General features: G+C 54.1%; 1 protein-coding gene across 4 annotated transcripts in view; it reads left to right on the forward strand.

Moving 5' to 3' along the window:
• The window catches only part of ZCCHC24 (zinc finger CCHC-type containing 24), a 72,665-nt gene extending 48,611 nt beyond the window's left edge, over positions 1-24,054 (forward strand). The window contains exons 3-5 of one of the 4 annotated variants that reach the window (XM_040242611.1): positions 5,610-5,774; positions 7,749-7,826; positions 13,979-14,056. In XM_040242611.1, coding sequence (XP_040098545.1) covers positions 5,610-5,774; positions 7,749-7,811 — 228 coding nt within the window. In that variant the 3' untranslated portion in view covers positions 7,812-7,826; positions 13,979-14,056. Of the gene's footprint in view, positions 1-5,609; positions 5,775-7,748; positions 11,399-13,978; positions 18,129-23,860 lie in introns of those variants that run through there. The other 3 variants (XM_040242612.1, XM_040242610.1, XM_040242609.1) reach the window with 3 other exon arrangements.
• Positions 24,055-24,515: the final 461 nt, after the last annotated feature.

Consider the following 24,515-nt stretch of genomic DNA (forward strand, 5'->3'; position numbering starts at 1 on the left):
TCTGGAGGTCAGAGGGTCTCAGCTCAGTCCCTGATTGGCTGTGTGTCCTGGAGCCAAGTCCCTTGGGTTCTTTGGTCCTTAGGGGGCCCTGTCTGTGTAAGAGGGCTGGCTCCTGAGCCCCACTGAGCTTTGCCTGGGTTCCTGGCACACGTGATCCCCCAGAGGGGAACGTGGCAGGGGCCCAGGTCAGGAGAGCCCAGTCAGTCTTGGCTTCCTTCCCAGCCGGGGTGGGTGGCGGCCCCTGTGAGGCTGTCAGCAGTCACTGCTCACACTGACGTTTATGAGCAGAGGCCGTGCCTTTCTGGGAGGAGAGGCGGCGGGGGGAAGTGTTGGGGGTAGGGAAGTCTTTGTCCCATCCAAAATTCTTACTCCCTTTGGCCCTGCCCTCGTCTGTAAGCACAGCCACAATGGGACGGAGCCCTTCCGGGAAGAGGCCGCTGTCTACCCAGAGCTGCCTGCTGACCTGCCTTCCCCTCCATCCCCTGCCTCCCTGTCCCTGCCCTACAGGTCATCTCTCCCCTTCTGACCCACAGGAGGGCAAAGCCACTGGGCTAGGCTGAACTGGAGGCCTGGGGATTTTTCCTCCTGAGTGCAGGCCTCTGCTTCATGGTGTGGATGCATTTGGGAATGACAGACAGAAAGAGCGAGTTAACTGTAGGCTCGTGGAAAAGCCTGCTGAGCCTGACCTCCTGCCCTTGTACTCTGGAAACTCTTTGGCAAGTCCTTCCACGTGCCTCAGTTTCACCATCTGTTAAGAGGGTCGATGATATTCCCTGCCCCATAGGATTATGGGAAGAGTTAAATGGGAGCTGAACAGGCCGTGGAGCCATGAGCACAAAGCCTAGCCCACAGGTGGTGCTTCGTAAAAACCTGTTCTCTTCCCTTTTCTCTTTGTCCTCTCCACAACATCTGCAGAGCTTTCACAGCCCTTCTGTACTTTTCTTGGCTCTCTCTCCGAGGATTCCAGCAGGTGAAGACACCTAATGCTGTTCATCTTTTGCTTGCGCCTTCCCTGCTCAACTGCAACTCCGGGATGGTTAGCCCAGCCTCTCCCTAGGCTTTCCTCTCATCTTTAGGACTTCCCTCTTACAGTTTATGCTCAGTGGTCTCAGCCCCGGTCTCCACATCACCTGGAACATACCTGCTCCCTCTCCCTGTACAAGGTCCAGAAGTGAATGCTACTGAAATCACTAATGGTTACTGAGCACTTGCAATGTCCATCCACCGAGCTAAGACCTTCATCAGTATGAATGCATCAAATTCCTCCAGTAGCCCTGGGAAGGCTGGCCCATTATCATCCCAGGTTTCTGGTTTTGGAAACCAAGGCACAGAGAGGTTGTATGATTTGCTGAAGGTCCCCCAGACAGTCACAGGTAGAGACAGAATATGTCATTGCTAGCATCTGGTCCTGAAATCTGAGATCTGAGCCACGTCCTGTATGGTGGGGAGTCAGAGCTGGCCCTCCTGGTGCCTGGCCTGGTGACAGTTGTTTGGGAAAGGTGTGCTGGTCCGGCAGAAGCCCCTGTCCCTGGGACCTGCCTGGCCACTTAGAGTCCCTGATGGAAGGCTCTGGAATGGCTGGTTTTCTGGTTACACAGCGTGGCAATACTTCCCGCCTTACCCCTTGCTCGTCTCTCATCTTCTTGCTTCTTCCTTTGGTGCACACACAGTATCTTCTTTATTTGTGTAGCTTTCCTTCTTGTTCATTTCTGAAGCAGAGACTTTGGGGGTACTGCATCATCAGTCTTGCCCCGATCCTCACGCTCTGTGCTGCTGAGTGCCCCAGGATACCTCGACTCCCACCTCTGACACCTTGACCCCTGCCCTTGGCCCCAGATGTATGAGGTCGGGTGCCAGGTCCCATCCATCTCTGAACCAAGAGGCCTGCAGAACCAGATCTCAGGGTGGGTCTGGCTGGGGAAGAACCACCCCCACTTCCACCAAGGAGCCTGGAATCCTACCATTGGTGCGGCACCCCATGCCTATCCTGGTTCCCCTGTGAAATGTAGGTGCCTTTCAAGGGCTTCCCTTGTGACTAAGATGGTAAAGAATCCGCCTGCAACGTGAGAGACCTGGGATCAATCCCTGGGTTGGGAAGATGCCCTGGAGGAGGGAACGGCTACCCACTCCAGTATTCTTCCCTGGAGAATTCCATGAGCAGAGCAGGCTACAGTCCATGGGTTTGCAAAAAACTGGACACAACTGAGCGACTTTCACTTTCACTTCTGGGCTTCCCTGATATCTCAGTTGGTGAAGAATCCGCCTGCAATGTAGGAGACCTCGGTTCAATTCCTGGGTCGGGAAGATCCTCTGGAGAAGGCAACAGACACCCACTCCAGTTATCTGGCCTGGAGAATTCCATGGACTGTATAGTCCGTGAGGTCACAAAGAGTCAGACACGACTGAGCAACTTTCACTTTAAGAACAAGGACCATGAGGCTGAGTTCATCTAGTCTCTTATTTCAGGATTACTATAGAAGGGAGGCTGTGGAAGTTGGGCACCAGGAACCAGGGAGAAAAGGTGCCCCCCAGAAGCAGTTGGAGGGCTTACTGCAGTGTCCCTATCTTGAGACCAGCACAACTCAGAGCATCTTCAGAGTCATAAGGTGGCCTCCCTACTGCACACTGATTGGACCCTGGGCCTTGACCACATGCAAAGCGCTCCTTCTGGCATAACTGGTCTCTCCCTTGAATCTGATCAGTGCTGAGAGTCAACGCTGCCTCGGAGCTCAGGCGGAGTCTTCCCCCCAGGATATCACGGCTGCCAGGAAGGCCAGTAAGGATCCAGACATAAGGCAGTGGGCCCAAAAGACCTGGGCAGCGTTGCTGTCACCTTCTAAGTTTAGATTTACACATTCAGCATGTATGCCCCTTTTTAGGATTTTGTCTGTAATTCTAGTAGGCTGTCACCAAATAGTGGGAATGGTGCCTGGGTGAAAAACACATGATTACTGGAGGAAGAAGGTATTATCTTATATACCGCTGTTGTTCTCCATTAGTAAATACTAACAAATCCTCCTGTTTTATTTGCCAGACATTGTTCTGAGTGTTCTGCCTCACTTAATCCTTGGAACAGGCTTTTGTGGTAGTTCTGTCGCTAATCTTGTGAAGTAACTTGCCCAGGGTCACAACCAGGGTTTGGATCCAGAGTCTGTGTTCTTGACTGTTAGGCACTACTTTGGGAACAAACAAATACCCAGGGAAACATTACTATGGAGGCACACTGTCTCATAGCACAGGACTTCTTTTTTAAAACACTTCTTGCTTTATTTATTTGGCAGCTTCGGGTCTCAGCTGCAGCGCGCAGGATCCTCGCTGCATTGTGTGAATCCTTCTAGCTGCCATGCACGAGCTTCCTAGTTGTGCTGTGCTGGCTCCAGAGTGTGTGGACCCAGCCATTGCAGCATGTAGACCTAGCTGCCCCGCGGCACGGGAGATCCCAGTTCCCCAACCAGGGATTGAACCTGTGTTCCCTGTGTCGAACCTGTGTCTCTTGCTTGGCAGGCAGATTCTTTACAGCTGAGCCACCTGAGAAACCCTAATGTTATATTATTTGGCACCAAAAAGGAATGAAGTCCGGATACATGCTGTAATGTAGATGAACATCACGCTGAGTGAGAGAAGCCAGACACAAGAGGGCAATCATCTTATGATCTACTTACCTGAGATGTCAAGAACAGGGAACCTATAGAGAGAAAGTTAAAGTAGTGGTTTCCTGGGCCTAGGTGGGATGAGGAAGTGGGGGTTGGACGTTGAATGACTGTTAATGGATGCAGAGTTTCTGTGGGGGAGTAACAAATAATGTTCTAAAATTAGACTGTAGTGATGGTTGTATAACTGCGAATATACCAAAACCCATTGAACTGTACACATTAAATGGGTGAAATATTAGCTATATAAATAGTATCTCAGTAAAAATGCTTTTAAAAAAAACACCATTTAGGAGAGAGCTAGTTTCTTTAATATATAAAGTACAGTTGCAAATCAACAAGAAAAATATCAAACCCCAGCAGAAAAAAAAGAATCACAAAGGAAACACAAATGATTCTTAAATGCAAAAATTCTGTCTTGTTTGTAATACATATCATAGAAGTCAAAGCTACCCTAGATTAGCAATGATGAAAACTATTGATGAGTTGGAATGTTAAATTGATACAACTGCAGCTTGGGGTGGGGAAAGGATGCTAATGGTAACTGTCATCTTTAAAAATGAAAAGTGCACATATCCATATACCCAGCAATTTCACTTTTAGGAACTTACTGGGCAAATGTACTCTCATATGTCCAAAATTATATATACTCACATGGAAGTGTTAGTTGCTCAGTTGCGACCAACTCTTTGTGACCCCATGGTCTGTCCGTGGAATTGAATTCTCCAGGCAGGAATACTGGAGTGGGTTGCCATTCCTTTTTCCAGGGAATTTTCCCAACCCAGGGATTGAACCTGGGTCTCCTGCATTGCAGGCAGATTCTTTACCATCTACACACACACATTTATATATGCAAAGTTATTCATTGCAGCACTGCTCGTAATAGAAGAGACAATCTAGACAGTTGTAGTAGTGATGAGAAAGCACTAAAGCTTGCGCAGTTACATAGTATGCTACTCTTAACACAATACAGCAGCTCTGTTTGTACTGATTGATCTGGGGGAAATATTTTATATATGTATGTCTATGATTATTATTAAGTGAGAAAGGGAAGATGCAGAACCAACTGTATAATCTGTCTCCATATGAGTGAGGGAAACGAAAGGATGTGCGTACGTATGTATATGCCGTTCAGTTCAGCTCAGTTCAGTCGCTCAGTCGTGTCCGACTCTTTACGACCCCATGAATCGCAGCATGCCAGGCCTCCCTGTCCATCACCAACTCCCAGAGTTCACTCAGACTCACGTCCATCGAGTCAGTGATGCCATCCAGCCATCTCATCCTCTGTCGTCCCCTTCTCCTCCTGCCTCCAATCCCTCCCAGGATCAGGGTCTTTTCCTATGAGTCAGCTCTTCGCATGAGGTGGCCAAAGTATTGGAGTTTCAGCTTTAGCATCAGTCCTTCCAGTGAACACCCAGGACTGGTCTCCTTTAGGAGTGTATATGCTGTATGCATTTGAAAATGGAGAGTCCATCTTTGGGGTGGTCTAAAAGAAATTAGCACAGCTGCCGAGTAAGGGAGCAGGTGGCTGGGAGCAGGGCTGAGGAGAGACACGCTTTCACTGCTTCCGAGGTTGTGTTCTGCCCACGTTGCCCCTTCAGGGGCCATTTAAACTGCTCCACCCTGGGCCATGTGTTGGTAGGTATGTGCCTGCCAGCTGCCCCTTCATGGCAGCGGCGTTAGAGTCATTCCTCACCACCAGCAAGTACTTGCTTTCTTCACTGTAAAAACCCACCACCAGCTCCATTCTTCATTCCCATGCGAGTCTCCCAGCCTTGGGATCCCCACGTGAGCTCTGGGCTGACTGGTGTCCTCTGGACCTGGGACAAAAAGGTGTCCCCATGTCCGCACCTGGGGACGTAGGGCATGAAGGCTGAAGGGAGAGACCGTGGGGACCCGGTGGGGCATTGTTTTGGCCGCATGGACCCCAATCCCTTGTATTTGCTTCCTGTCCTCTAGGCACGCCCCAAAGGCGAGGGTCTGACCCCGTACCAGGGCAAAAAGCGCTGCTTCGGCGAGTACAAGTGTCCCAAGTGCAAGAGAAAATGGATGAGCGGCAACTCCTGGGCCAACATGGGGCAGGAGTGTATCAAGTGCCACATTAACGTGTACCCGCACAAGCAGGTGAGGGGCGGGGGCAGGGAGCAGGCGGGGGCAGGTGAGGGGCGGGGGCAGGGAGCAGGCAGGGGCAGGTGAGGGGCGGGGGTGCAGGGAGCAGGCGGGGGCAGGGGGCAGGTGGGGCCAGGGGAATGTTCCGAGTGGGAGGAGGAACAGGGGAGCAGGTGGGATGTATTCAAGGGTCTTTATCTAGAACAGATAGAGGAGGGTTGGTTACCTTTTTCCTTACTGAGCTTCAGTTTGCTCCTTCATACGCTGCTGGCCACATCTATCCAAGTGAGCCCTTTCCTTTCCTTGTCTCATCGGAAATGGGAGGTGGGGGCGGTTGGAGAGAGAGAGGGCCTGTTTTCCCAGGCAGGGAGGGAGGATAAAGGGCAAACCATACCAAGACCCTGAGACCACAGACCCAAGTGAATTTTGGAAGGAATGAACTGGAGGTGCGACTGTGACACAAAGAGGGATGAGAGGGCAGCGGAATGCCGTAGAAAAGCGCCCTTCATTGGTTCATTTGCCCAGTTGGCGCCTGTACACAAGGCAGCTGCTGGGTGCCTGGGACTGTGCAACAGGGCTGGTGGCCAAGGGCCTGCTGCCCTACTGGGAGGGGGTTGAGGTGGATCACCCCAGGGAGGTCCCACTCACTGCAGGCTGCAGAGAGGAGGAGGCATTTACTCTGGGAAACTACACCTGTCACGAGAGGGTGGATGGCCATCCTGGGAAGAGGGTAGAGCAGGTGCAAATGCCCTGAGGCTGTTGGACTTGGGCTACTCAAGGCTCAGAGCTCAGTGAAGGAGCAGGAGGGTGGAGTGGGAGGATTAGGAGAACTAATGGGACAGTCCCCAGAGGAATTTGGGGGACCCCACAGGGTAACTAAGAGTCAGACACGACTGAGCGACTTCACTTTCACTTTTCACTTTCATGCATTGGAGAAGGAAGTGGCAACCCACTCCAGTGTTCTTGCCTGGAGAATCCCAGGGATGGGGGAGCCTGGTGGGCTGCCGTCTATGGGGTCGCACAGAGTCGGACACGACTGAAGCGACTTAGCAGCAGCAGCAGCAGCACAGGGTAACACCAAGAAACAGCTTCATTTACAGATGATTACTCTGGTTGTGTGTAGAGATTGGTTTAGAAGGGCTGGGAGCCGTGGGGAGACCAGTAGGCAATGGCATGGCAATAATGCCAGGCAAGCCATAGGAAGTCTGTGGGGCTGCCCCGGGGTCTGACACAGAACGTCATGGGACTGGATGTGGATGGTGAGGTGAGGCCAGGAACCCAGGAAAACAGTCACACTCTGGCTTGAGCTCCTGAGTGGATGGAGGTGGTCATGACCACGGTGGGCAGTCTGGGCTGGGGGCAGCTTGGGGTGGGACATAGGTGTTCTAGATAAAGGCAAGAGACCTCTGTTACATGTTACATGTAAATCCAGGTCAAGATGTCAAGAAGGCAGCTGGGTTTGTTTTTCTGAAGTTCATGTAAGAATTCAAGGTGGTTTACCGATAATTGGGTACCACTGGCCTAAAAAGGTATTTAGGGAATGATGAGATTCCCTGCAGAATGTGGACAAAGTAGAGAAGGGATTCCCCAGACCATGTGCTGTGGAGTCCCAGCATCCAGAGGTCAGATGAAGGAGGAGCATCCAGTGAGGAAGGCCACAATGCAAGGAGTCCCCGAGGCGGGAGGGAGCGCCATCCCGGGCTCAGGCAGTGGCTGCTGCTGAGCTGTCAGCTGTCATGACCACGGAGAAGGGCCTTGAGGTTTGGTAACAAGGAGATGGTCCCGAAGCTTTTACTTTTACCTGGAGGATTTTTTGAGCTGCCACCCAGGTCTGAGAACCACTGAAGTCAACACCCTGCAGGTCAGGCATAAGCGGAGTGAAGATTTTGATTCACGAGGGGATCTGTCGGCCAGGGTGGTGGTCCTGGTGGCAGAGGTTCCCTGGGCCAGGCCGCAGAGGAAATACCTTCACTGTCCACTTTTTCAAAGGGCATTGGTTGTGGAGAGAAGCAGAGAGATGGGACCATAGCTGGAGTAGAGACAGGCCATTGAGATGGATGTTATAAGGTGAGAGAGCCTGGAGCATGTTATGGGTAAATGAGGGTGGCCCAGAAGAAAGTAAAAGCCTGGTGATACTGGGACAAGAGGCATGCCTCATGGTCGGCCCAGGAGGGAGGGAGGTGGAGGATGCCTGGAGAGGGACATGGAGCAGGGAAGGGGACTTCACTTCCAAGGCTTCTGTCTCCTCAGTGAAATGGGATGCGAAGTTTTCAGCTAAAAGCCAGGGTGAGGAGGGGTATGGTGAGCTTGCTGAAGGATGAGGGAGGAAGCAGGTCTACCAGGAAAACATAACCAGACTGGCCAGCAGCATCCAAGCCCAGGGGAGCTTCGAGACTGTAACTGTCACCAAAGCCATCAGCTCACTTCTGCTCCTTGCCCAGCAGTGTTCATTGTACGCAGGTGCGAGCGAGACAGCGCACGGGCTGAGGGCCGAGGTGCGCCAGGAGAGTGTTTCAGAGGGAAGAGGGCCAAGTTTGGGGCATATTTGGAAAAGTGTGCTTTTGGAAACGCCTGGTCCGGGGGCATCAGCTAGTTGGTCAGGAAAGGAAGCCAGAGGAGCCCTGACAGAGAGATGGGGCCAGGACTGGGTTCAGGAGAGGAGCTGAGAGCTGCCACGAGAGCGTGTTTCTCAAGACCAAGTCCAGGGTGTGGCCAAGGGGTGTCGGGAGAGAAGGTTAGAGTTGGTGAGGGAGTCGGGTACTGAGGAGCTGGGGGTAGGGCAAGTCTCTCCTGAGGATGGCAGGAGCAGGGGGTGGAGGAGGGCACAGGGAAAGGGAAGCCAGAGGGTGGGGGAGGCTCCCCGAGGCAGTAGTGTCAGGCTGAGCTCTGAAGGGGCCGTGGAGGGTCGGCAGACCGAGGGGACTAGACTGGCATGGGGGTGGCAGAGAGCAGCGTGCACGTCTGGTGAGGGAAGAGCATGTACAAAGTGGAGAGGACAGGAGAGCCGAGGAGGGAAGCTAGAGGGAGTTTGGAGGGAGGGGCTGGCTCAGAGACTGTGACCCAGAATTTGGTCTTTGTCCTACTAGGAGGTCTGGGAGTCGTCCAGGAGCGCTCTCGTGGCTGAACTATTCTGTGATTTTGTGACTCTTGTGCAGGCCTCCGTTGTTGCTGGGTTTCCATGGTTCCCAGCACCCACCCTGTGGCTCCCAGGCAAATAGATGAGAAGCTGGCCACACAGCCCAGCTGATGAGGAGCTCCATAGTGCAGGGGCCTGGTCCACGGCCTAATGACACCGAGGGAGACACTGAGGCCCTGGGGCGCCAACACAGGCTTGGTGACCCAGTAGCTGGGGCACAGATATGTGGCGTGCACATGTTTTGGAGCACATCAGGGATGGGGCTGAAGGCGAGCAGGGTAAAGAAGCCTCAGCCTCCAGGCTCCCGAGGTCTTCCTGGCAATTCCTAAGCAGGTCTGGGACCCCAGTCCAAAGGCACCTCCCATAATGTCCAACCATCAACACAGGCGCCCAGGGCCCTGGGGCGTGGCCAGTGCTATCAGAGGGATTCCTTCTTTCCCTCGCTGGACACATTCTGTTGAGGACTGCTTGACTGGTCTGTGTAGGTTCTAAAGGAAGGTGAAGGTCAGGGCGCTGCCAGGAGCTTCCTCTCCAACCCAAGGGATGGGATTCCATTAGACAGGGTTACCTACTGGTGTTCAGAGAATCCTGGCCTGAGTCACAGGTGTGGCCGTGCTCTGGGTGCCATTTGCTGAGCCCCTGTACACCCTTCCTGTGTGCTCTGCCTGCAGACCAGGTGTCCTGTTCATCCTGCTTCACTGGGAGTGAATTTGCAATCTTGAGAAGTCATGCGGCCTTTCCAAGGCCCCCACATAGACGTGGGGCCTTGGAATTGAATTTGCACCTGTCTTTGGAGCCCGGTCCTGAGGCCAGGTGGGCCTAGCACTGCACTCCTTGAACTGGGTGGGCTGGAGCACACCCCTGGGGTCCCAGCGCAGGAGGGAGGATGCCAGGCTGCAGGTGAGCCTCAGCCGCTGGAGACTCGGGAAGATCCTGACAGCAGTGTGCAGTGGCCAGGCACTCCTCTGCATGTTTTATCCCTTTATCCTCTCAGCCATCCCAGGAGGTCAGCTCTATTGTCTCCCCATCTTACAGAGGAGAAGACTGTGGCAAAGGGCATAAGTGACTCACCCAAGCTCAGTAGAGAAGCTGAAACTCATGAAGGGTGGGGCTAGCCGAGAACACCTGCAGGGGACAGGTGCAGGGGAGGGGGGAGCAGCAAGTGCAGGTCAGGCCGGCTGGCTGGGGCAGGAGTCGGGGATAGGCCAGTTCCTGCCAGAACTCAGATGTATGGTGCCGGAGTCTGTGCTGGTGGTCTGGGAGGCTCAGTCCCAATGACTCTCACGGCCCGTGACCATGAGAGGGGTCCAGTCCATGCACCCAAGTCCACCGGGGCCCAACTCCCTGCAGTGGCTCCAGCCTCCTTGACCCTGCCCCTGTATTGCCTTAGTACCCCTTCCAAGAGGCCAGGGCTGTACCACCATTCCCCCAGGCTGGCAGCAGCCTCATCCGTTTCATTTCATTGTCTCCAACCTGAAAGCTCAGTGCAAGCACCGCCTCCCTGATCATCACCTCCAGAAAAGAGTCTCTGGACCAAAAGCAGGAGAATCTTCTGAGCATGTGTGGCTCTGCTCTTCCCTCTCCCAGTCATTCTGTGCTTGTTTGTTGAGCACCTACTGTGTGCAACAGGGAGACAGACCCAGAGAGAAGAAGGGACTTGAGTGAGGTCATTCAGCCAGTCAAGGGGGCCTGGGACCCCAGTCTGCCCTTGCTTTACTCCCCAATCTCCTGTCACAGGGCTCTTCTTCCTCAGGGAAGTGGCAAGCTGGGGGCAGGACAGAGGGGGTGATGGCCCTGCCAGGCCCCCCAGTAGTCAGGAGCCTTTGAAGAACTGAGAGGAGAGGCTTGGAGCATCTGTCCCCCCTGGACTCCCCCCAACCCCTGCGGTGGAGAGGGGCTGCTTTATTTCTCCTGCTCCCTGAGCTCTGACCTGTCGGTATCCATCTCTTGAGAACTCTCCACTTCCCCTCTCCCTGCTCCCCACTACATCTGTTTCCCGTCAGACTCCAGCTGTGGCTTCCCCCTGCCGGCCCTGCCCTCCAGGAGAAGAAAACAAGAATGGGCTTTGCCTCCCTGCGGGGGGTGGGGGTGGCCCTGGGGTGATCAGTCCCAGCTGCTGACTGTTTTCCCTCTGCAGAGGGGAGTTGCCTTGACAGCTTCCCCACCTCCTCCACCCAGCGCCTGGGCAGGGCTGAGCCAGGACCCATGGAGGGAAGGGGCACTGACAGGTCACAGCCAAGGAACGGGAATGGCCAGGATGTTGCAAGTGGGTTTCCCCAAGGGTTCAGCTGGTTCCCCTGTTCTCAGCCTGCCCCCTTCTACATAACAATAGCAATGATGCATGGTCTTAATACTAATAGACAGTTTGCTCTTTATGTACTAGGCACTGTTCTAGTAACTTTGCGTGTATTAACTTATTTACTCTTCACAACAACCCTATCAAGTAGGTACCCTTATTGAAAGTGAAAGTGAAGTCACTCAGTCATGTCCGACTCTTTGTGACTCCATGGACTATAGCCTACCAGGCTCCTCTGTCCATGGGATTTTCCAGGCAGTAGTACTGGAGTGGATTGCCATTTCCTTCTCCAAGGGGTCTTCCCAACCCAAGGACTGAACCCAGGTCGCCCGCATTATAGACAGACGCTTTACCGTCTGAGCCAGCAGGGAAGTCAGGTACCCTTATTAGCCTATTGTATAGGTGAGAAAGGGGACTTCCTGGTGGCTCAGTGACAAAGAACCCACCTGCCAATGCAGGAGACGTGGGTTCAGTCCCTGGGTCAGGAAGATCTCCTGGAGAAGGAAATGGCAACCCACTCCAGTACTCTTGCCTGGGAAATCCCATGGACAGAGGAGCCTGGCGGACTACAGTCCATGGGTCGCAAAAGAATCAGACACAACTTAGAGATTAAACAACAAAAGAAATGGAAAAAAATGAGGCCCAGAGAGGTTAAGTGACTTTTGAGAGGTCACACAGCTCATAGGTAGTGTGAGCCCAAGTCTGACATGAAGACAAACTGTTTCTCCTCTCCCCTGGGCAAGAAAGCTGGTCATCTAAAAGTTTCTTGCGGTGAGGCCAAGGCTCCTGCCCTGTTTCTATGTCTTCCCAATGTGGCTGTAGGCCTAGAAGCACGGAAATGACGTTTTATGACCCTGCATCAGAACCCTGCCCACCCACAGTCCGTCACCTCCCAGAGCCCTCTGACTTGTCCACTCCCCACCTGCTCTGAGTGTCAGCTGCAGGCCAGGCACTGCATAATTATCCAGACAAGCTGATGTGCTCCTTTTGAGCAGTCTGCAGCCTGCCTGGGGGCAGCGCTCACACTCAGCTTCCCTCTAGGACCATCCTGGGTCCTGGTCACGGGCACCAAGGCTCCCTGGGCCCACACCAGCCTGCAGTTCCTGCCCCTCTCCTTGGCATGTGGCTGCCATCTGGCCCTGACCAGCTTTCTTTGAGTCCCCTCCAAGTCCTGTACAGGGGACCTCACTACAGGTAGGGGTTCTGGGCTGGGGCTACAGCTGCCAGCCAAGAAAACGTCTGCTTAATAGCCTCCATATGTTTTCCAGAGAAACAAGCTAGCTTTTGAGAATACCAGAGGGAGCAGGGAAGCCCCCCGTGTAATAGAAATGTGCTTTTACATGCTGAACACCCCTCAGTTTACAAACATCTAGATGCCTGACTCCTCCCTGTAAACAAGCTGCAAAAATGGCCCATTTAACAGATGTGGAAGCTGAGGTTCTGTGAGGTCACATTGTGAGTGAGCAGCATCAGAGGTCTGACAAGTCACCTCCTCTCTCTGGACGTCAGTCTTCCATAAACAGGGCAGGCCCCGGGGTGCGGGATGAATCAGAACACTGGCTACTGACCTCATAGAGCTAAGGGCTTGCTTGCCCCAAGCCTGAAATGCCATGACCCCATCCAGGTTAAACTCCATGTTTAAATTTACTTTAAACTGGAGGGCAGTTGCTTTGCAATGTTGTGTTGATTTCCGCTGTGCAGCAGCAAGAATCAGCTATGTGTATACACAGATCCACTCCCTCTTGGGCCTCCCTCCCACTGCCTGCTGCCCCGCTTCTCTAGCTCATCACAGAGCACCAAGCTGAGCTCCCTGTGCTGTGCTGCAGCTTCCCACTAGCTGACTGTTTTACACACGGCCGTGCATATATGTTAGCGCCACTCTTGGTTCGCCCTACCCTGCTGTGTTCACAAGCCCATTCTCTGTATCTGCATCTCTATTCCTGCCCTGCAAATAGGTGCATTTTTCTAGATTCCATATACATGTGTTAACATATGATACTTGTTTTTCTCTTTCTGACTTGCTTCAATCTGTATAACAGGCCCTAGGTTCATCCACCTCACTTCAACTGACTCAGACTCATTCCTTTTCGTGGCTGAACTCTTGAGTCTTTTTTTTTTTTTTTTTTTTTGCCGCACCACATGGTTTGCAGGATCTTAATTCCCCGACCAGACATTGACCCTGGGCCCCCTTAGGGAAAGCGCCGAATCCTAACCCCTGGACCACCAGAGAATGTCCTAAACTCCCCTTGAGTCTTGAGGCCACAGGAGCAGATGTGGGGTGACAAGTGGCCTGGGAAGAAGCAGTGTGTGCGGGGAAGCAGGGGAGGTAGCTTGGGTCTCCCTGGAGCGGGGCCTCCATTTCTTCAGCTGGATCACGTCTGTGCCCCATCTGTGAGCTTCAGGTGGTGGCGGCTCAGAGAGTGCTGGCTGGGGGTGGGGTGTTGGGAGGTGGTAGGCAAAGTGGTGTCTGGACCTGGGGCTCTGGGTACAAGACGCCCTCCCACAGCTCTGCTCCCAGCTCAAGGCCTCGGCCTGTGCCCTTCAGTCCACAGGACACGTGTGTTACCTGCAGCAGGCGAGAGGCAGGAAGGGTCCTGGGCGCTTTGGGAAGCAACCTCTGATTACAGGCTCATGTGCCCTCTCTCTGCGCCCTCCCTGTCCCTGTCACCTTCCTCCTGTCTGCCTGTCCTCTCTCCACATCTGTCTCACTCCTCCTACTTTGGTGTTTCTTTCTCTCCACCCCCCTCCTCCCCACCCTTGGGCTCGCTTCCTCCTTCCTCTCTGCAGAGACCCCTGGAGAAGCCCGACGGCCTGGACGTGTCTGACCAGAGCAAGGAGCACCCCCAGCATCTGTGTGAGAAGTGCAAGGTGCTGGGCTACTATTGCCGGCGCGTACAGTGACCTGGCCGCGGGCCTTGCCGCCCACCCGCCTGCCCGCCAGAGAAGACGCCACCCCCGCATGTCCCCTGCGCGTGTGCGGAGGGGTCCTCGCAGGCTGACAGATCTAGGGGGTGGCCTCTTAGATTCTTGGCTCATGTATGTTGACAGTGTTACTGATGTCGCTGTGTGCCCCCAGAAGGCTGAGTCTCTGAGACTCCCTACAGTGGATGTGGGTCTGTGTGAAGGGGTCGGGGCGAGCAGAGGTCAGCACACAGGACCCCACAGAGTCCTTAGTGTCCCCCGCAGGCTCTCCTCTGAGACTCCCTTTGGGCTGAGCAGCCTTGTATTGGCCACGAGTGCACTAAATTTACTGTGAATCCTAGAGCCTGCAGGGGACTGTCTCCCCGAGACCAGCCAGGCCGCCTTCTCCCACCCAGAACCTTCCAGTTCGCCCTGTGTGAAAAGCCACTCTCGCAAAGCCCCAGTTTTCCAAGTCAGCACTCATGGTGAGCTGACACCTGTTCCAGCAGCTGCTGGGGAGTGGGCACTTCTGCCCCCTGCCACTTTGAGCCCCAAATCTGACTGCCTCTAATGTCACTGGCTTGGCACCTGGGTGCTGCACCCCACCCCCCACAAACCCAGGGGTCAGGGACAGGGAGGCATTGAATGTTGCAGAGGGTTCCAAGGTGTGACCTGGTGCATGTCAGGCCACGCCTCCACCCCTCACCCCTGCCACGTGCCTCCCCTGTTGCTTAGATTTTGTTGGTCCTATTTCCTTCCCTCCCTCTTCCCCTCCCACCCTTGCTGGGGGGCCACCCTCGGACGGAGGTTGTAGAACCCAGCAGTGAAGCCACTCTGGCAGGAAGTACACAGGCCTGGAAGATCCAAGCCCCAGGTTCTAATACTGGCCCCGCCAGTGATGCCCTGTGGAGTCTTGGGAAGGATTCTCATCTCTCCGTTTCCCCACTCATCCCGTGAGAGAATGACAGCAGAGAGGTGTTCTGAGGTCCTGGGGTTCGTCCTGGCTGCACACCGTGTCCTAGAGCAGAGAGCTTTATTTGGAGAGGGTTTCCAGGTCCTGTAAACCCACTATCCTGTATGCCACGGGAGCCAGTCAGTCACTTAATAAGTCATGTGGAAGGACCTCGGTCCTTCCCTGTTTGTCCCTGAAACCCCAGCTCTTCCTGTTGTCCCCTACCCTGCAAACATGAAGAAGTGTCCCCCCCCCCTTACATAGGCAACACCAGTACAAGCTACAGAACCTCTCAAAGGTTCTGTACAAAGCCGGGTTGATGATTCCTACCTCCCCAGGGGACGGGGAGGCTTCTTGGCGCTCACACTGGCCAGGGCCATGCTGTCCCAGCTAGCAGGAGGGATCACCTTCCCAATGAGAAGCCCTATTTTTATTGTTATGTTACCCTTCCTTTCTCCTGGGGGGTAGCTGGCTTGTCAGAGCTGAGTCACTTGATTTTTGCCCCAACATTATGCCTCTGTGGGGGGAAAAAAAAAAATCAGACCATGAAATGGGCCTGAAATTCAGTGTTTACCACAGCTCAAGGACACCCAACCTGTGTCCGGTCGCCTTTTGTTCTCAAATGAAAATGCTTTGTACAACTGAGGAGTTACAGCGAAGTGTTTATAGGGGTCCAGGGAGTGAGACGAAGAGATGGAGAGAGTGTGTGTGCAGCCAGAGGGCTGCAGGGCAGGTTTGTGGGGGAGGCCATGCCCTCTGAGCACTTAAGAGGAGAGTATTTGCTCCAGCCTGAGCCCCATAGCCGCCTCCTTCCGGCCACAGGGATAGAGTGCAGGTCCCTGGCTGTGAACACGCGCACCACCCACCCCTGAGGAGGCCCTCCCGGCTGCTCCCTGCCTGCTCCCTGGTGTCAAGGTGAGCCAGAGTCACCCTGGCCCAGGGCTCTCCTTCCCGGAGGGGAAGCTGTTACTGTCAGTCATACGACTGCCCTGCTAACGAGAACATTTGTTTCGGTGGACGTTGCGCTGGTCTCTGCTGTGTGGACCGGGCTCAACATTTCCAGGGACCTGGCCCCATGGGGGGACCTTGGTCTCAGAGTGCCTGGGCTGCAGTTGTGGGGGAAGCCCACACCCTAGAAAGAACCCAGGCTCCAGACCCCTGGAGGCCAGGGTGTTCCACAGGTCAAGAGGGGAAGGGATATCACCCCAAACTGACCTTTCCAGTGGGCTTGTCCAACTGGCAGCCACTGCACCCCACCATCTGTACAGAGCCGGCCAGCGGGGGCTGGGCCTCCCCCTGAGGCTGCCCTTCTGCACCACCCACTCCGGTACTGTTTGGCTGAATTGGGGAGCTGTCTGGGCTCAGCGAGAACCACTGCTGTCCAGGCTGGTGCTGTAAGAATTAAGTGCTCAGAGGGCCTGGGTGCCCAGGAGACAGGAAAGTGTGTGGTTGTAGTACATTCAAAAGGGACAATCGCTTGCAGTTAGTAGGTCTAGCGATCCAGTTGGGAGATAACCGTGTTTACCCAGTATGAAGAATTCAATAGTTCTACTTGTGAATTTGTATTTATTTTGAGTTATACTTGACACAGAATTCCTTTTTTTTTTTTTTTTAAGAAAAAAATACTATGTGTGTATTTTGAAACGAAAATTCATGGATGTTAAAATTTCTGCATGGTTTCCAATTTTTCTCACAACACTGAATTTGTTACCTTCTCCCGAAAACTTCACAGTGATTTTTGTCTGTATATATTTGAGGGCTTTTTTTAAGAAAAAAAAAGAAAAAGAAAAATATGATTGCTTGATTTTTGAGGTTAAACAAAAAGAGAGGCATTTTCAAAACTTCAGAGCTTTCAGGAGGGCAATAGAATATCAAAGGAAGATTTCTGGAAGTATTTTTTGCAAACCTTCTGGTTGAGCCGCAAGAAAATATTTATGGTGAGAACTTTTCTCTTTTTCCTGTTTTTTTTTTTCTTTTTGGTTTGTTTTTTTGTTTTGTTTTGTTTTGTTTGTTTTTTACTATGCTTTGGTCTGTAAAAAGTCTGCACAACTGAATTACATTAAGAAGGAAATATTGTCTACATAGAATATTATATGAAGTTGGTACATAATTCTGATGAGGAAAAAAAAATCTTTGCAATTCTTTAAGCCATATTATTGTTATTCTCTGTTGTTTTCTTTGGATGAAAATATCAGTATTAGGTAGCCAGCATATTATTCAAGTGCTTAGACTTATTCATGTGTTCCTGTCCTGTATTTATACATATGTGTATTTGGGAAAGTATTACTTTTTGTAAGGGAAGCTATTATTAGATACTTAGTGAAAAAGGGAATGGTGAACCCTTTGAGCCTCTTCAGCTGAGGATAGCACAGCATTAGAATCCATTCTCTTGCACCTTCTTATTATTATCTTGTTATCATGGTTATTAATCTTGTGGGGGGCGGAAGTGAGCCAGGTTAGGAGGAGGTGACACGTGACTACGTAGCCCCTCCATAAGCCGGCCAGCTCCAAAGATGGCTTCCTTGGCCTGGTCCAGGGCTCCCAGTCAGCAGGGCCCAGGGAGGGAAGAGGAAGCAGGAGGGGGATTTCTCCGACCTCCCTCTTTGGAGCTTTGCCGTCTGAGCCATCCCTCAGGGCCCTGTGCTCTTTGAACTTGGATTTGCCACCCAGAGCCCTGAGACCTGCCCTCCAGCATCTAACGGACTTGAATCTACTTGGAACAAATATTAAATCCAGCATCACTACATCATAGCCCAGAGTGACAACTAACCCTGACGTTTGGGAGGCGTCCGGTCTTCGGGAGCTCACCGCTCTCTGTTGTCAACTTCACCGTTCAACCTCCTCCACTCCTGTGTGGTGACCCTGTCGGTGTCTGTATCTGTTAATATGTGTGTGTCCAGCTAAAAAGACAAACAGAACCCGCGGGCCAGCTCGGAGGGTGCGTGGAGAAGCCTCCCAACCTCTCCTAAGGGCCGCCCTTGGGATGGCATTCCGTCGTGTGCCTTATTCCTGGAGAATCTGTATACGGCCTGCCTATAGAGATATAGCCTTTTCATGCTCTATTAAAAGAACTTTTAAAAGCAAGAGAGGCTCCTGGGTTTCCTTGTCTACACAGAGCATCAGTGGGGAGCTGGACATTTTCACAGACGCAGGAGGCCATGGGGGTGGGGGGCCTTGGGGCTGCCCCCTGGTCTCTGGGTGTCTGGGATGTCTTGTCTCACCTTGTCTCTACCCCGAGCATTCGCCTCCTCCCAGCCCCTCTGTCCCCAAGCAGACATTCTCCGGGGCGAGGGCCCTTCCCAGGCAGGGCCCCAGACTGGGCGAGATTGTCGGCACATTAGGTCACGGCTCGCTCTGCAACGGGGCTCCCGGTGACCATATATAGGAGAGAATCTTCCTCAGAGACGGCAGCCCCGGGCCTCCGCTGCAGCTCCCATTTGGCCTTCTCTCCAAGCCCAGGATTGGGGCCTCAGATGCTGAGTATCTCACAGTGAGCAGACTCAAGTGTCCGGGACCTCCTGGAAAGTCCCTGGGAGAGGAAACAGAGGGCCCTTCTTCTGAGCAAGGACCAGGCTGGGCTGTCTCGATGTGGGGCTCTCCCCGAGGGCCATGGCTCACAGAGCCTGGAGCCACAGTGAGCCTTAAGGAGCCACCTGCATACGGAGCCCCTCCACTCAGGGTCAGCGGCTTGTGGTTCTCGGCCTGACTGCTCACCAGCATCACTTGCGGAAGGCCTGGTCCCACCCCACACATGCTGAGACACGGACTTGGGTTCCCTGGTGTTCCCTCGTCAGTCCCACATGCACGCTTGAGAAGCACCAGGCTCGGAAGTGGGCATTATGCTCCCATGGGGCTGACGGGGATGGGAATGAGGAGACCATGGGCAAGGAGCTACACCTCCCCGCCAGCCACCACATCCTCAGCTCCGTGCACTTGCTGCTAAGAATACACCGCCTGGGGTGTGGTGGGAAGTGGGTGGTAGGGGAGACTAGAAGTCCAGGTTGTTACGTGGAATTTTTAAATTTTGGCAACTAGTTTCCGACATGTCTATGGGCCAGTCCGTGCCTCCAGACTGCAGCCTCTGAGATGGAGCAGAGAAAACAAGATGTAACTCCTTGGGATCAGGAAACACAGATGGGGAAGTGTGGGGAACAGGCAGGAACAGAGGTCCCTGACTCCAGAAACAGGATCCCTTGCCTTCTTTGGGGGGCACAGTGAATCCTGAAATCTATCAAGCCCTTTCCCTTTACTGGCACAAAGAAAGAATTCACTTTTGGGTGCCTGGCCTCAGGCTTTGTGAAGTGATGGGCAGGGCAGGTGGGTGTCATTGCAGCCAAGCAGTGAGCGGAGAGGGGATCCAGTCCAGAAGAGTGGGCGGGGAAGAGAATCAACCCCCAAAAGAGGGCATCTCCACCTGCAGCCCAAGGAGGGCTGCGCTCCCGATACAGGTCTGAGGACTCGGAGCCCGTCCATCGCAGTGGCCCTGTGCCCCGTCATGCTGGCTTCCAGATCAGTCCTATTTCCCACAGCTGGGTGACCCGGAGCAGTTGCTCTGGCCTCTCTGAGTCGTGGCTTCCATGGGGATGTTGTGCGGATAAGTCAGCCCAGTGAACGCAAGACCCTGCACACAGCTTGGCAGCAGGGTGGTGGGTATGGGGCCAGCACTGTGGATCGCTTGCTCCCACTGTCTGTGGCTCAGGCCAAAGATCACACAGGGTGTCCACGGGGACACCAGGCCTCCAACCCAGGAAGCTGGTTCTCTTGTTCACTCGCCGAGCGACCCCGTCCTGGGCCCGAGGAGTCAAGTCTAACACTCGATTTTCCGCCTTGGGTGTCCTGTGCACGTGCCCCGGTGTTTGTTTTGCTTTGTTTTCTGTGGAAAGAAAACAAATTCAAGGCAAGCACAGCCTGCATTTCGACATCTCCTGGAGCCGTGGAAACCAGTAATTCCCCTGGACAGGAAGGATTTCCGGTTAAACTTAATGTCCACGTCCAGAAGCAGCTGGCAGCCGAGAGTAGAGAGAGCAGAGTCCACAGCAGAAAGGGGCGTCAGTGGACCCAGATGGGAGGGCCCAGCTCTGACCCACCCCTGCCTCTCTCCCCTTGGTGTCCTCCGCCACCCTCACACCCCTAGTTGAGGCCTCCAGAGAAAAGGGCTCACTTGAGATCACTTGGGCGACAGAGCAGGATTTGAACCCTGAGGTGTCACCTCCTGGTGCAGTGTTTCAGAGGCAGAGCCGGGGCTCAGCCCCGAGCAGCGTGCTGCGCCCACAGCTGCAGAGTTGGGCGAGGAGGGCTCCCGGGCAGAGGTGGTTTGGGGAGTGGGCAGTTCCAGCCCATGAAGGCCTTGGTGTAAGACACCAGACACCGGGAAGGGAAACCAGCCAGTTCCCCAGCGTGGAGTTGATGGAGAATATGTGCTCAACCAACCCCCCACCACCACCTCAGCACCAAAGGCCTTGGGGGCTCAGGGGACCCTCGTGGGGCCCAGGCAAAGCTCCTAGCACCACCCTCTTCTTGAAACACATGCGTGGAGCTGGGGCACGCAGGACCGACCGCAGGCTGCAGAGGGTGCCCTGTGCCGAATGCACCTCCTCTTGCTGGCTCCTGCTGCCATGCGGCTTCTGCCCTGGGCCCTGGCCTCAGGCACACGCCTCTCCTGTCCCTCGGGGCTCATATGTGCTCCTAACGGTCAGGGCAGGAGCCAGGGCAGAGAACAGTACAGCAGGTGGGGAAACTGAGGCCTGGGGAAGGCTGCGATGCCCCAGACTGGCAGACGGGTCCTTCCATCTCCATGCCGTGTGCTTTTTCTGATTCCAGCCAGAGACTCCAAGTGCCTTTCCACCAGCGCGCTCAGGCCTTCAGCAGACGACTAGGGGTGAGCCAGGTCTGGGCCACGTGATGACCTGGGTGGGGAGTCAGGTCCTGCCTGCTCCCAGACAACTGGACCCCAGCTCCCCACAACCTAAGGTTGGGCATCCAAAGGCCACCCCAGCTGCTCCCTGACCCGCCTCCCACATAGTGTTGGGAGGGGAGACGGGGCAAGAGAAGGTGACGTGGAGGCGGTGACGACTGGGGAAGGGCTCCTGCAGCCGGAGGCAGGCGTTTGGTTGTTCCTGGCACTCTGGCTGGAGCCAGGAACAGCCTGTCCTCGGGCACAAAGGCCCCTCCTCACACCTCTCCACATTTCTGCAGAACGGTTAGAGGCTTGGGCTTGTGGTTCCCCATCTCTCTCTCACACACACACGTTCACATACCTCTTTGTACTTGCTTGCACTAACATATATCCACACACTGACACACGTGCACTCACACACTCTCAGACACACTTACACACACATACCACAAACATGCACGGCTGCAGACCATTGGGAGTACTGAGGGGGTAGGGAGCCCCGAGGGCAGCCCCTCTCCCTGACTCCTGTTAGCCAAGGGTCACTTTTAGAGAGGAGGAAACTCCCGGCCAGAGGGCCATGGACTTCATGTGACTCTGCCACCTTCCCCACAGGCTGTACCTCCCTGCCATGAGCCAGGGGTCTCTGGAACCACCCAGTGGGTGAGAGAAGTCAAGCCCCAAACACAGGTCCAACACACTGACCGTAGCCTGTCCTCGTATTGCGAACAGTGGAGCGAAGTCATGTCTTGTCAGGTGTGATGAGGGCCCTGTGAAAAGTGGCCTGTGATGAGGGTTGTGCAAAAAGTGACCTCATCTGTTAGACACGCGTGTTGAAGGTGAAGCGAGACAGAGCCCAGGCTTTGGCTTTGTTCTCAAATAATCCAGAATATAGATGGGGGTTGCTGAAGCGAGACGGACAAAATGGTGACCACGTCTGAAGAGGGGGTCCAGGGCCCTGGGGATCCACTGCCCTACACGCTCCACTTTGTGTTCCACTCCTGGGCAGGAGATGAGCTCACGGCAGCTGGACCAAGGAGGTACGTGGGCCTCGTGGGAGCAGGGCCTCCAGACCTGTCCCTGCCCTCATGCAGCACCATCCCCCACAGTCTGTGCAGCTGCAGCGCTGGTGTGGCCTGGCTCACCACAGGGTTAAGTGTGGAATGAATGAGTGAGGTCTGCCCAGCATGCACGTGCCAGCTGCTGGGCTGCGTGACCGCCACGTGCATCGTCAGTCTTGGTCTTCCCCACGACTCCGTGAGCTCGGTGCTAGGATGAGCCCCAGTTCACAGAAGAGGAAGCCAAGGTCCAGAGAGGTTGACAGACTTGTCCAAGGTCATACAGCTGATGACAGCAGAGCCTCTGCCTGTGCCCCTTCCCAGGCCCTCTTCCCATCTCTCAGCCCAGGGCTATGTCAGGTCCAGGGTTTAGTCCCTGCCTCTGGCAGCTGTGCCACCGCCCAAGACAGCCAGGCGTGGGGCCGGCCTGCCTCAGCCCCCAGGTCTCTGGGCCCCACACCTCACACGAGCCCATCAGCCTTCCTGGGGTAGTCTGGAGCCAATAATCAGCTAGTGCAGCTGCTGCGGTGGTTATTGCACACCTGGGCAGAAGCTAGAACTCAAGCCAAGCCACTCAACACAGAACACAACCCCCAGGAGGTCTCCACCCCCTTCCAGCCCTCTTGAAAACCTCCCTGGGGGCGTCTTTCCCAGGGAAGCCCTGCTGCTACCTCCACTACCTCCAGGAGAGCCAGGCCGGCAACCTGTCCCTTCTCTCCTTGCACGATCATCCACCTGGCCCTCCCCTGCCCCCCCTTCTCAGGCCTCCTCTGCCCCACCTAAACCCTCCCCCGCTGGAGCCCTGACTTCATGCCCATGCCCCTCCCACATGCCCCCTCTTGGTCCTGGAAGTGAAGGTCCATGCCAAGCCCTCCATGCTGGGAGCTGAGTAGCATCCTCCTTGCCCACCTGCTCAACACCCCCCTTCCTCTGGTCACCCGCAGAGGTCAGGGCCCAGCCCCCGCCGCCCCTCTGCACACAGCTACTGCAGCCTGTGGGGCAATTTGGGATCCAAATCCTGCCTTGTATGTCCAGCATTGTGGTACCTGCTGTGACCTCCATTTCAGCACCCCTTCAGTTCATCCTGGCAGGGACTCTGGGTCAGACAACTAGGTGCAGGACTGCAGCTTCACTATTCATCAGCTGTCCTCCGGGGCAGAGCGAGTCGCCTCCCCCTCCCCAAACCCCAGGTTCCTCTCTTGTAAAATGGAAATGATACTGCCTGTCCCCCAGCTGAGGGTCATGATTAAACACCTGGGATGTGCTTAAGCGTTTTTAACCTACCGCGGGGGTGACAGTTCCCTGGGTCTGTGCTGCTCTTGAAATGCCATCCTCCCCCCACCCCTCATGATTCCCTCTCTGTCTTTTGCCTCCTATTATACCTCTCAGCACCTTGAGCCAGGCCTTCTGAAAATTTTATACCAACCAGGCGGCAGATGAGGCTTTGCCCCAGGACAGGATGTGAGTCTGTCTGGTCCTTGGACTGTAGCCCCTCCCCGCACCCTCCCCAGACACCCACACCCTGTTCAGCTCTCACTGGGCTTCTGCCTGAGTTTCCCCCTTGTGCTGCAGCAAATGACTTTGCCTGGCACATAACTGGTCTTCCTCTCTCTGGAAACCTGACCCATCCTGACCCCACAGTGGACACTGCTCCAAACAGCTTGGCCCAGATCTCTCTCCCTCAATATCCCTCTCTCTCTCTCTAAGTCGCTTCAGTCGTGTCCAACTCTATGCGACCCCATAGATGGCAGCCCACCAGGCTCCCCCGTCCCTGGGATTCTCCAGGCAGGAACACTGGAGTGGGTTGCCATTTCCTTCTCCCATATCCCTGGCAGCTCAAAAATTCGCCCCCTTTCCTCTTGCAGAAATCGGCTGGTCCCCTGCTGCCCCCTGGTGGTTAAGTCTGAGAACTGCGACTTCCTGCAGGTTTCAAGCCTGCACAGGGGTCAAAACGGGATTTATCTTCTTGCTCTCAAACCCGAGATGAGTCCTGACCACTCCAGCACAGTTCTACCCAGGCCTCATGCAACTTTGCTTGAGTAAAACTGTCAAGTGGTAATATCTGAGTTTTCCTTCTTGATTATAAAAATAATACATTCACAATGTGAAATGGAAAAAACACAAAAATAGGATGTGAAAATTCTTAGCAGCCTAATTTCCTCCAGAGACACCACTGTCCAATTTGGCCCTAACCTTCCCTAGACTTTTTGCTTGTAAAAATATTTGTGTCTGTAATGTACACACACACACACACACACACACACACACACACACACACACACACACTGGGTTATACTTGACATGCTGTTCCATAACCTGCCTTGTTCTCACCATCACCTTTCCCTGCTAGCACAGAAATCTGCTTCGTTTGACTGACAGCTGATTGCACTCTTTTGGTAGCTGATGTGTTTATCAATTCCCTATTGAACAGCATGGGCATTCTTGTTTTTAAAAGTCAATTTTTTTTTTCTTAATTACCTTTCTGTTTGGTACAGTAGGAAGATCTAGGGTAAGGACTTT

The sequence above is a fragment of the Oryx dammah genome, unplaced genomic scaffold (genome assembly GCF_014754425.2).
Source record: "Oryx dammah isolate SB20612 unplaced genomic scaffold, SCBI_Odam_1.1 HiC_scaffold_6, whole genome shotgun sequence".
Lineage (NCBI taxonomy): Eukaryota > Metazoa > Chordata > Mammalia > Artiodactyla > Bovidae > Oryx > Oryx dammah.